The following is a 12859-nucleotide window of genomic DNA, read 5'->3' as shown; positions in this document are numbered from 1 at the left end:
GATGGTAACCGCTAATTAGCAACTGCTCCTACAGTGATCTCATTTACACTAATAACAAAATCAAATAAGGTTGAAACCTATTGTCCTGTTCAGCGAACCATGAGTCTGTCAGCTGCTCCTCCCGAGGCTGGCGTTTGGGCCTGGTTGTTAACAGACTGCCTGCAAAAGTATTTTGCTGATTATCTTCTAACGAACTTATTCTTTGGAGACAATAGTATAAGAAATACATAACCAGATTTCTCTACTGAAAAAAGTGTAAGCTGATTTTACATGAGGATTTCCTACACAAAAGGAGAAACTCCTTCAATTAATAAGTTTACATTGAAGGAAAACCAGGAAACTCTGGGGAACAGCCATTTTGAGATACCTTTCGGAGGAGAAAACTGTATCTTCTCCAAGCAACAACACTGCTGAGTGGAGACGAAATCCATTTGGCGCCTACTGTGCCCTTTAATTTTCCATCTCATCATCTGAAATTACAGAGTATCCATTTTGAACAAGTCAGATCTTATCTTTTTATCTGTATTTACAATACAAGGACCAATATCTAAGGGTGTTCATTGTCGGCGCAATAAAACAAGGAAAGAAAACAGTGGGTCTCTGTTGTAATTAGACAAGGCTCTTAGAATTAGCACTTATTCTTGAAAAACAAACACAAAGTATAGTTTGAATTTAGCTTGGCTATCATGCCAAACATAAATGCCAGGTAAATTTAACCTTTATAAAAATGTGTCAAGAAAATAGTCAAGGCTTCTTCATCTAGGCTGTTTCAATGAAATAACATCCTTAACTCCAGTAATGTTTCTCCATGATTAAACTGGTATCATTTGTGTGCATTTTTTCAATAAATGAAAACATTTTTATTTTAAAATATTTTATTTCTATGTATCTAATAACCAAAAATATGATATAGTTCAGATGACATGATAATATATAGAAAGAATCCTAAAGATGCTACCAGAAAACTACTAGAGCTAATCAATGAATTGGATAAAGTAGCAGGATACAAAATTAATGCACAGAAGTCTCTTACATTCCTATACACTAATGATGAAAACTCTGAAAGAGAAATTAAGGAAACACTCCCATTTACCATAGCAACAAAAAGAATAAAATATCTAGGAATAAACCTACCTAAGGAGACAAAAGACCTGTATGCAGAAAACTATAAGACACTGATGAAAGAAATTAAAGATGATACAAACAGATGGAAAGATATACCATGTTCTTGGATTGGAAGAATCAACATTGTGAAAATGACTCTACTACCCAAAGCAATCTACAGATTCAGTGCAGTCCCTGTCAAATTACCAATGGCATTTTTCACAGAGCTAGAACAAAAAATGTCACAATTTATATGGAAACACAAAAGACCCTGAATAGCCAAAGCAATCTTGAGAACGAAAAACGGAGCTTGAGGAGTCAGGCTCCCGGACTTCAGACTTCAGGTTCCCGTCCATCAGAATTTGGCAAAGCCAAATCTCACAGCTCAGAATTATTTACCCCAGTATGTCACTACAGATACTTCATCCAGATTGAAGCTGAGTTAAAGACAACATTGTTATTTAAATCTGAAGGTTAGATTCTACCTCCTAACAGGAAAATGGTCACATTAGGTAAAATCAAGAGCCGTATTGAAATTTAAAGACATTTATACTGTCAAAGGATAAAATTATATTTATGGGACATGATTTACACTTCATACCTACAGAAAAAAGCATACTGTATTATACTCAGTTTCTTGGTTTCTTTAGAAGTTCTTTGCAGTTCATTTTATTGTCTTCATTATATCAGACCCAGTCCGAGTTACACAGTGACTCCCAGGCCAGAGAAAACCAGTTTATAAATATAAATAGTAGAATTTTTCTATAAATTAATTGTTTCTTTATAATAATTAAAATTGTATTATGGATTCTTGCTACTCCCCTCCCCCACCCCGCATACAGTGCTGTGAAATTGGAAGAAACTTACTCCTGTTTAGCAGACATATCCCAAAGCTAAACCTATAGTTTTCTTAGTCTTAATGAGCCAAGTTATATACAGTCACATCCTAGCCATTGAAAACTGGCTTAGGTCCTGATGCCCATCTTTCTCATTATAAATGTTCCAGCTTAAATAATCACGCAGTGCCTCTTAGGCCTTTGAGGCTTGGCTGTGGTCATGAACAAGGATCACAGCACGGTCTTCCAGAATGGTAATTAATAACATAGCATTTACATACGATTTTACATCTTCAAAGGACTTTGCAAACACTAATTAACCCAGTTACTAACACTTTTAAAGGAAGAAGCGGGAATTAGCTTTCATTTTATGAATGAAAAACTGGCTCGCAACAAAGCTGTGATTATGTACGGTCTTTTGGAGTTACTCATAAGTAATATAAGGTCTTCTTTCGTTACATTTCAGGTAACTCTTTGTCAGCCTCACCATTACTGACATTTTGGTCTGGATTGTTACTTGTGAGGAGCTTTTCTGTTCGCAGTAGGATATTTAACGGCATACTTGGCCTCTGCCCACTCGATGCCAGTCACACCTCACCCCCCGCCCCACCCCGTCTTAACAATCAAAAAGTCTCCAGATGTTGCCAAACCCCAGAAAGGCAAAAATCTTCCCCAGCTGTGAACCACTTCGTAGGAGAAAGGGCCAGAAAAGTTTGGTAATGCCCATTACAGGGTTTTCCCTTACAAACACAGTTCTTTTCTCCAATTCACATTCTATTATTACCATGTATCACAGAACCTCTGCACGTATTATTTTTCCTTCTCACATTACGTACAAAAATAGTAACTGATGATAGTGTTCTACACAGTCATAATACGTATATACACACAGGGTCCTTACAACCACTGGATAAACCAGTTACCACTATTACCCTATTTTACGCAAGAGGACACTCAGACACATTTTCCTAAATGGGAATAGAATTTGAAAAAGAATAGATACATGCATGTATTTAGCTGAATCACTTTGCTGTACACCTGAAACTAACACAACATTGTTAACCCACAGTACTCCAACAGAAAATAAAAATTAAAAAGAAAAGATCATGTTTGTTTGAGAAGTCAGGAATTCTACTATAAAATATCTTTAGGTGAAATCATGTGATCTAAGATGACTTCAAAATAATTCAGAGGTCTATAAATATGAAAAAAAGATTAATCATTGATAATTGTTGAGAATGGGTGATGTGCATGCAGGTTCACTATGCTATCCTCCTGGTTGCATTTAAATTCTTTTCTATGATTAAAAAAATGTTATGGTTGGACACATTATGTTTGAGAGGCCCATGTGACTTCATGAGGAGATGTTATGTAAATGGTTAGATATGTGAACTAGAGTTAAGCAAAGAAATCGGGGCTAAAAAAAGTGCGTGTTATTAGCACATTTAAAGCCACTGGGCAAGATGAGAACGCCTATGAATTGAAAGGAGAGAGAACAGGTCTAGTACTAAGAAACTGACCTCTCCAAGAAAATCCAGAAAGGCATCCTTGCCAGAATTTTACAATGTGTCTCAAGTCACTGGAAAATACGTAACCATGAATCACTAATTCCATTTCTACAAAAGCAAACAACTGATTACAAAGCTCAGTAAAGAAGTGAGGGTGACTTAGTGACATAACCTAAAAGCCAGACAATAAGGACCAGCTGGATACATTACAAACCAGTCAATGGAATATTGTGCAGAAATTAAAAATGATGTAGATATAGTTTAGTGACCTGTAAATATTCTCACAATTTATTAGGTGAGAAAAGCTAGTCATAGAAAGCATTACAGCTTATTTTATTTGTCACACTGTAAATATGCATTTTGTGCTTTCCTCACCATCGGTAACCTAAAATAGATGTTATCTTCGGTGGTGAAATTATGTACTTTTCTTCTCATTTACACATACCTGTATTTTGTAATTTTTCTCAATAGACATTATATAAAAATATACAAGTTTAAAAATTTTAATGAAGCTCATTCAGTAATATGAAATTCAAAGGACCTGAAATAGGAATGACTTGAATCAAAAATTATATTAATATCATAATGTCTATTTGACTGAAATAACTATTATGAATTGTTTGAAAATAAAGATAAGAAATTATTTTAATAGTACATTAAATATTTTATTTAAATTAAGAAATATAACAAAATAACATACATTTGTTCCACGGGTTCGATAAAATTTTTAACTACTTACAAATAATCTACACACAGTTTCTCAGGTACCAAATTCCAAGTATTTAACTGATGTCATAAAAACATATTTTTCAAAATGTGCAGGCTGCATTCCAAAATTTAGTATATTTTGGTATTTATATATTTGGTGTATAAATCCAGACATAATATATATATAAATACATACACATACTATACAAACTTTACATAACCTAAGGGTAAATAAAAGTCACTTAAAAAAGTCAAAGCAATGTACTTCTCTGTAAAGAAAGTTATAACACACCTGCCATTCTGACACATTCAATGGGTTACACTTAAGAAAATCACTCTTTGTGGATACTATTTATACTGAAGTACAAATTCACATAAAAGTATTTTCTTTAAAACATGCTCTATTTTAGAAAAAACATTAAGTGTGGGCCAAGTACTTTTAAATTTGCAAGAGATTTTAAAAATCAAACTGATCCAACTGTAAGTTTTTAGACCATTAAACCTCATTCAACTTCCCCTGATTTAGCTAATGACATCATTAACAAGGTATGTATTCATGAGCTTGACTTAACCTTAAAAAATAAATTTGTTTTTCACATTTAAAAGAGGAATTTTAGCCTTCAACTTAATAAGACATATTATTTACAAGTCCAATTGTAACAATTCTGAGTTTTTTCTTGCAATGCTTTTATTAGACAAAAACTATTATTAAAATTTTTATTTGACTTCAGAAAATCCTGTTAGGTCACTGTTTTTAATGACTCTAAAAGCTTCTAAATCTATTTTATTAATATCTGAGTCAAAATTCTAGATTTCTATAAGGAGACTGTTAACGTTAAACATTTTATTTCATCTTGGTTATAAAAATAACCAAATACTACACTGTTAAAAAATTTTCTTTCTTGACATTGGGCCATTGGGTGTCTTTTCTATATCAAAAGTTACGATTACTGTGTTTCTATATCTAATAATACTGTTTAAGCACAGATTTTAAGAGATTAAAATAAAATGTGGTTTAATGAGTCAGCCAGATCAGAGGCCTTCCCTCACTAGGAAAGCTAGCTTCAAAGCAAATATTGATTTTCCTCCTGTAATTCCCTCTTGTCTATTGATTCAGTTACCCAACGTTCTTGTAGGATTTTAAACTTTCTCTTCAGAGTTCTTCGAAAAGCTTTAAAGTCTGCAAGCCGACTCTGATCCTCCCCAATGATGACATGAGACACTCCCTCAGCTAAGCATGAAACTACTTTTGCTCCATGAAATTGAAGCTCCAGGGCTGTGACAGCTAATCTTGCCCCCTCGATTTTAGTACTTAGGTCATTAATAACAGTATACAAGTCCAAAAAAACGGTGTGGTGTCGAAACATGCTAAGAGGAGTGTTGTCCCAGGAATACCGGTGTTCCAAATCGGCAATCACAGGATCCATTTCCCTAGGAGTCTGTTCACCAGCATTTTTAATTCCCGAGAACACTTCCTTCAGTTGGTTCCAATCTGTATCGACAAAGTAACTATCCCCGTAGCAGTCGTATTCCCGAGCAAAGTGCTGTTTTGTGGACGGGCACATGTGAGTCATGAAGCGAGGCTGCCACGGCACACAGCTTTTGGTCTCTAAACACTCTAACAGCCACTCGGGCTTGACGACGTCGTGTTTATCAGAAGAGATGATGTTTTTCACTCGAATGTTCTCACACCCTGCGATCACACAGTATGTGTCTGGGCCTGGATTTTGGACTACGTAACCACCGAATTCTGCGATTCTGTTCTCCAGATCGGGCTTTGGATGGCTCTTGGTTCCACTCATGACACAAAACTCCACATCTTCAAATATATTAGAAACTTTGTTTATGTTAGAGAGGTTGGGTGCTTTTAGGTGCTCAATAATTCCAATAACTTTCTTCATCTTTGGGGCAGCTTTCCGCTTTTTTTCTTGTGGTTCATCATCGTCACCCACATAAAGGTGTTTAGATGCGAGCTTTCCAGAGGCTTTCCCTCGAAGTTGTTCTAAGTCCTCCAGAGATGTACATTCGTGCCATTCTTTGTTTTCTCTTATGTTCTCAATTCGTGGAAAACGCAACGTGCAGCCAGTTTTATACATACCACTGGGGACAATCTCTGCGGCCTTAACCTGAACGATGACCGAATTCCAAGGTTCGATGTAGACCTCTGGCTTCTCTGTTCCACATAAAATGCAACTTGGTGGAGCTTTCCTATGAAAAGGCTTCCAGTGTTGGGCCAACTTCAAACCCAGGTCATACAGTTCTTTCTTGGTGTAACCTGAGCCAACGCGACAGAGAGTATGAAACACTGATGGTTTTTCACCAGGAGGGGGTTTCTCTGACACCGCACACAAAAAATGAGACATCATTCCACCCCGGGAACCTTTCCCCCAGTAGCCCCCCACGATTAAGATGTCCAGTTCATCCACCAGCCCATCTACATACTCTGGTTTAATTTTTAACCACCCTTCACCTCTCTTATCTGGCTTGTAAATGGACAGAGGATGTTTTATCATGATCCCCTCTTCTCTTTTATCTATTGCTTCATTCAGAGCATCAATTACTTCTTTCTTAGTATGAGCTTGTGTCTTTTGCACTATTTCTATTCTACCTGGTATTGGTGTAAAAACACTATTAAGAATTTCATACCTCTTTCTCAGTGTCTCCTGGCCTAGCTTTTTATCATTAACCATCAATACATCAAAAACACAGTAACAAGTGTGCAGATCAGAATCTTCGACCATTCTTTTAATATCAAACTTACTCCCCTTTTGCATAAAAGTTTGTGTATTAGGGTTGTAGGCCATCATCTCACCATCGAGGATACAGTTTTGAACATCTGTTTTGAATGCATTATGGATGAACGGTGTAAGGGAACCTTCCTGTGGGGAAGAGCCAAACTGATCCTCATAGTTATAGCCGTTGCGGGAGAAGTACCGATACACGTCCCCATCCTTGTGCATCTGCATACGCTCACCGTCCAGCTTGGTTTCGATGTAGAAACTCTGGTGTTTCATGTCCTTCTCAATTCGCTCGATATCTGCTATAGAGGCCAGCATGGGTTTAAATGCAGAGAATAAAGTGATAGAAATGTCACTGAGTCCAACTGAAGGATCATGCAGTTGCCTACAGACCTTTTCCAGATCTGTGGTGACATTATGCAACTCAGCAGCATCATTATGAAAGACAGCAAATACAGTTTGCTCAGTAAAGCCAAGCTTCAAGTCCTTTAAAATCATCCGTATCAGCCACTTTTGTTCAAGTGCTGAACTCTGAGTTATAAGCTGAAGAAGACTCTTCTTTACTAGGTCCTTCCTTTGGGCAGAATTATTGTTGGCAATGGAGTCTAAAAGGTCATTTACTTGCTGTATGGTTAAACTTCCCTTCTGTAAACATCTGGGTTTCAACACAAAGTATGCAATCATCGCAAAGTCTCCAGCATCTCCACGAGTTGCGGTAGGTGTTCTGTAGTTTAGAAGTTTGAGGGCATCTTTTCCTTCTCGAGGTAAGTTAAGCAATTCAATATAAAGCTTAGCAAGCATAGTTTCTTTGATGCCATAGGCCATTCTCTCTCTTTCCAGCTGAGGAAGAATAAGTCTCATGGCTGGATAAAAAGAATCTGTGACACCTTTTTGGTTCTTATGAAGGGCATCATGAAATTTTCTCCAAGAATCTAAAAGTTCTTTGAAGTGTCTGATTTTTTCTGCACGTCCTTTACTTTTCTGTATTCGTTCTAAAGTTGAACATAAATCTGCAAAAGGAACGTGAGATGCAACAGTCTGTGAAGTTTGTGAGGCAGCCATGGAAGCGACGGTGAATCTTCTGGTTTATCTGATAAAGCAAAAAGAGAATAACTGTAAAGGATAAAATTCAACTAAATTTTAATGTAAAGACCTCACAGAAAGTGCCTGGCTCATAACAAATGTTTAATAATGTTTGTTAAATGAAAACAGACCAATGTTACAAATGATGTCTCTTTTCAACCTCTACATTGAATGATAATCAACTATTTTGTTTCAAACCCATTTCACTTCTAGGCTCCTGAGGTCTTTTCTTATATTTCCCCTCTTTTTCTTTCAGACCACCACCACACAGCACCAGAAACAAACTTTTTTTTTCAATTTACAAACAATTTTCCCCATTTTATTGTTTTATTTTTTACTGAAGTATAGTTGATTTACAATATTGTGTTAATTTCTGCTGCAAAGTGATTCAGTTATACATATATCTACATTCTTTTTCATATTCTTTTCCATTATGGTTTATCACAGGATAGAGAAGATAGTTCTCTGTGCTATACAGTAGGACCTTGTTGTTTACCCATTATATGTAAAAAAAAAAAAAACCTTCCTAAAGTCATGTTTTTAACAAATTGCTAGCTCACTGAATTGAAATTTGGCTGAACTGAACTTCTACGTAGATAGGGTCCTTTCCCCCAAATAAGTACCGTCTTCTTCCAGACAAAGCCTATGACTATGTTTACTGTCACTTCTTCACTGCTATGACAAATCACTCTAGCATTCAAAACCCAAATCAAAATATCCTCCCCATGAAATTCTCACTTTACCTATCTCTTTTTTTCTTTTTTTTTTTTGCGGTACATGGGCCTCTCACTGTTGTGGCCTCTCCAGTTGCGGAGCACAGGCTCTGGACGCGCAGGCTCAGCAGCCATGGCTCACGGGCCCAGCCGCTCTGCGGCATGTGGGGTCTTCCCGGACCGGGGCACGAACCCATGTCCACTGCATCGGCAGGCGGACTCTCAACCACTGTGCCACCAGAGAAGCCCCTGCTTTACCTATCTCTTAACTCTATTATCATAGTTACTTACTGTTTTATAAATTTAAATTCATTAGTGCACTTTTTTGGCTGATAATCCCATGCCAGTAATCCCCAAACCACTTGCTGACTATATATGGGACATGCATTGTGCTATGGGCAAATACAGTATGTTTCTGCCTCAGGAGTACATTTTGCAATGAAAAAGAGATGTAATGGGAACAACTATAAAATGAAAAGTGCTTTAACAAAAATATAGCAAAAGTAAAATGTCATGAGACAGAGCTTTTCACTGAAATATCTCCTAAAAGTCAGAGAGGAAATAATGGGGGCCTTATTCTAGACCCTAGACCCTGGACTAAAGTGGTCACCACAAGCATAAAAGTGGTCACCACAAGCATAAAATTTCTTTGAAGTTTTAAATAATCATGCAAGTTCTATTAGAATCTATAAAATATCAGAACTAATATGGTTTAAACTATGGAATACTAAAATATACTAACTTTTCCAAAAAAAGATTCAAGTAAAATGTGTACTCTAGGAATTTAAGCCGTGTTTTATCTTGTGGTTTCAGATACCTCCTGGCATATCCCCACGTAGCCCAGAGGGCAGGGAGTCAGAGCAGCTTCTGGGGAGTGGGGAGGTCTCTTGTGGTGCAGAGTCCATGAAATTCCCGGCCCCAACAAACAAAAGAGAATCACACAGTATTATCAGCACGAGGGCTACACCATCTAGCAGGAGAAATCACATGGTTAACTACAACACCACGTTAACTAAACTGTCAGTCTCTGGAGGTTAGAAATCATGTTGTAATCTGTGCCACTAGCTCCTGGCGCATAGTAGGTTGGTTTGTTGAATGAATTACTGAAACCTACAGTTGAGTTCCTGGAAAAGCACACTAGGGAAGGCCAGGAGCTGATCTCACACACACACACACACACACACACACACACACACGAGTGATGGGGTAGTTTGGTTAAAAACACCCAGCAGCTATGACTACTCTGGGGAAGGTTAACAAAATCCATTTGGGGGCCTATGGGGCAAAAAACCTCACCTCTCAGTCTAATTCCTGACAAAGGAAATCCAATTTCTACAGAGTCCATTAGGCCGAGATAAACCCAGGAGAGACCACAATCCTGAGTCTTTTATCTCTGAATACAGGAACTGCTTCCTCTGGCTGTGTCTCATTTGAATAACTGACTGCACCAACTGGTTAGGTCTGTTCACTCTCTCATCTCTCAAAACATGCTCCCTCAACCCAGCGCATTACAGTATATAATGCCCTGCTTACAATTCATATATAATATATACCAAACGAAGTATGTTAAGAAATACTTCTTCGAATGTTCAAGATTGGTGTAGGGTTTCTGATTTATCTGTAGATTCTATTACAGTCTCAAAGTCCAAGTTTCCCTGAAAGGGAAATTTGAGTCTCAGGCAAAGGCTCAAATTACTTCATACTAATGTTGAAATCCACGTAATGATGTAAATATGTATGCATCGTAAAACTGCTCCATAGATAACAAGGATTCCAAAATTAGTATAAAATGAATAGACTTCAAATATTTTTACTTATTAAAATAGTACAAAAGAGTCGAATATTACCATTTCCACTGCTTTTTACATACTCCTTTCATTTTATTTTCTGGATTCTGAGGACTTTGGCTGATGCTTTTGATTTGTGAAAAAGCAATACAAAGAAGTTTGTGGTTAGGGCTCAGGCTCTGGAGTCCAATAAATCTGAGTTTAAATGTGGAGTCTAACACTTCATAGCTGTGTGATATGGGGCAGCTACTTAATTTCTCTGAGTTTCAGTTTCCTTAAGTGTTAAGTGGGGTTGATAACTATGTAGAAGATGCCTGACAACTCACATAAGATGCTTAACACAGCACCTGGCATTTAGGAAGCCCCTGATCGATTTTAGTACTATAATGCTTGTTGACCCAAAAGACACTGAACACATGAATATTACAAAATACTAAGCTGGTAAGAAGAGAGGGGGACGATTCATTTTGACAAGGATAAGCAAAGCTTTCAAGAGAATATATACAAATAATTGGTACAATAATGACTCATCATCTATTCAGCTGCTGCCTATATACAACACGACACACTAGCAAGGTTTTATTCGGTGAATATGGGAGATGATTCAATGCTCTTCTACTGGAGAGAAAGGAATGGCACAGGTGAAGTTTCCTTCGTGCAACCCTCGACAAGACAGAAAGGTTGACAGGAGCCCACCTTCCACAGCACTTTGTGATATTCTGGGAGAACCTCAGGAGAAAGAAATTAGTGGTGAGAAAAAGCCAGAAAGCTGTGGGAGGCAGGAAGTTAGTGAAAGACAAGGTGTAAGAAGAGAAACAAGCATACTCCCTCTCCGCAAAATCACTGGACGGTCCACACTACCCTCATCAGCGGATGCCGGGGGAGCCCTGGCCCTGGGCAAACCGTTACCTCTGAGTCCAGGGGTCTCCAGCCGGCGGGGCGGGCGCCGGAATCAGGCCATTCAAGCAGCCAACACGGCTCCTGAGCGTCAAAGGCGGGGGACACTACAGTCCCCTCGCCCCACGTCCCAGGAGGGGGGGTCCAGAGCAAGAGCCCGAACCTGGGACCGGGCTTCTAACGCGGCGGGTCGCCAGGGTGTCGGTGCCTCTCACCCGGGGACCCGATGAGGATGAACCGAAGGACGAAGAAGAAACCTGAACTCTTAAGACTGTAGCATTTCCTGGACTAAGAAGACGCTACACGGCCCCCTCCTGTTCGGCCACACCTACCCAGCCTCCGCCTGCCCAGACTCCACCTCTGGATCCTCCGTGGAATCCGAGGCCCCTCCCGGGCCGTCACACAAACCGCCAACCAAGCCTGAAGCCGCTGCCTCCGCCGCCGCCAAACCGGAAGCGGGAGCATCGAAGGCCGGTTCCGCCAGCTGCTCCCTGCGCAGGCGCAATCGCTTCCTGCGGACGGAGCGGCCCTGACTTCACGCTGCCGATGTACGCGAGCGCCGTCGCCACCTGCGGGCCCAGAGGCTGTGACGTCAGGGAGATGATGTGCGCAGGCGCCGTACCTTTCGGGAGGCACTGGGAGGACCGCCCACCTTACTGGGCTGCAGAGGCCCAGAGGGAACGGGGTTTACAGTGTGGTTACCAACACATTTCCGGTTGGCCTCAGCAGCAGGTGCTCTTTGCAAACGGTTGGCCCACGAGAGTGGATTTCGTCGCTGAGGGAGACCCCCAAATACTTTGTCCCCTGGCTCCTTACTGGGACTTTGAGCCTGAGCCTCTCTGCTTAGGCTACTCTTAGCAAGCGACAACCTCTCAGAGTTCTGCTCCCTATGTGTAAAGAGTGGTACCATCACTCATTTCCGTGGTTGTGAAAGCACCCAGGGGAGAGGAGGGCATCTTCCCTCCCAAATCGTCTGCGGTTTCATTTAGGTGGAAAAATATGCTTTTGCAAAATTTTTATTATTTATTTATTTATTATTATTTTATTGTTATCAGATAACAATTTCTGATAAAAACAGGAATTATTATCAAGAGCCTCTCTGACCTGGAGCTCTCAATTTGGTAGCAGATTCCAAGCTTTAAAAAACATTGTTACATATCCTCTGTATATATAATACAGGGTACAGAGAATAGGGAATGACGGGGGGTAGGGTTAGACATCGATAAACAAACAATTGAGTACAATTTGGTGCGCAAGGCGGTTGTCAGTGAAGGTAATGACGCTCCAGCTTCAGGGGCCCATTTGTATGGTCACTTCCAAGGACCTGGGAGGGGCCCTAGCAATGTCTTCACTGTCTTGTGCTTCTGTAAAATTTGCAAAAGTAAGGTAATGTTCCATTCTTTTTCTTTACAAGGGCCGTCTAAATGGTACAAGTTTCGGGCCTCATAAACCATGCATCCGCCCGTGACGGTCCACTCTGACAAA

At 39.4% G+C, this 12859-nt stretch overlaps 1 protein-coding gene across 2 annotated transcripts; it reads right to left on the bottom strand.

Moving 5' to 3' along the window:
* Nucleotides 1-4161: 4161 nt before the first annotated feature.
* Nucleotides 4162-11923, bottom strand: LIG4 (DNA ligase 4). 2 transcript variants are annotated; one of them, XM_024754033.1, is made up of 2 exons: nt 11707-11923; nt 4162-8007 (listed from the first exon to the last, which is right to left on the bottom strand). In XM_024754033.1, exon 2 carries the CDS (start codon nt 7954-7956, stop codon nt 5221-5223), a length of 2736 nt encoding a protein of 911 aa, XP_024609801.1. In that variant the 5' UTR covers nt 7957-8007; nt 11707-11923; the 3' UTR covers nt 4162-5220. The 2 variants fall into 2 exon arrangements, with proteins under 2 accessions (XP_024609801.1, XP_024609800.1); XM_024754032.1 differs by having other exon boundaries at nt 4162-7984.
* Between the last annotated feature and the right edge of the window lie 936 nt (nt 11924-12859).

This window comes from Neophocaena asiaeorientalis, unplaced genomic scaffold (genome assembly GCF_003031525.2).
Source record: "Neophocaena asiaeorientalis asiaeorientalis breed wild unplaced genomic scaffold, Neophocaena_asiaeorientalis_V1.1 scaffold684, whole genome shotgun sequence".
Taxonomy (NCBI): Eukaryota; Metazoa; Chordata; class Mammalia; order Artiodactyla; family Phocoenidae; genus Neophocaena; species Neophocaena asiaeorientalis.
The sequence above is the reverse complement of the archived record's forward strand: the minus strand, read 5'-3'. Positions and strand labels throughout refer to the sequence as shown.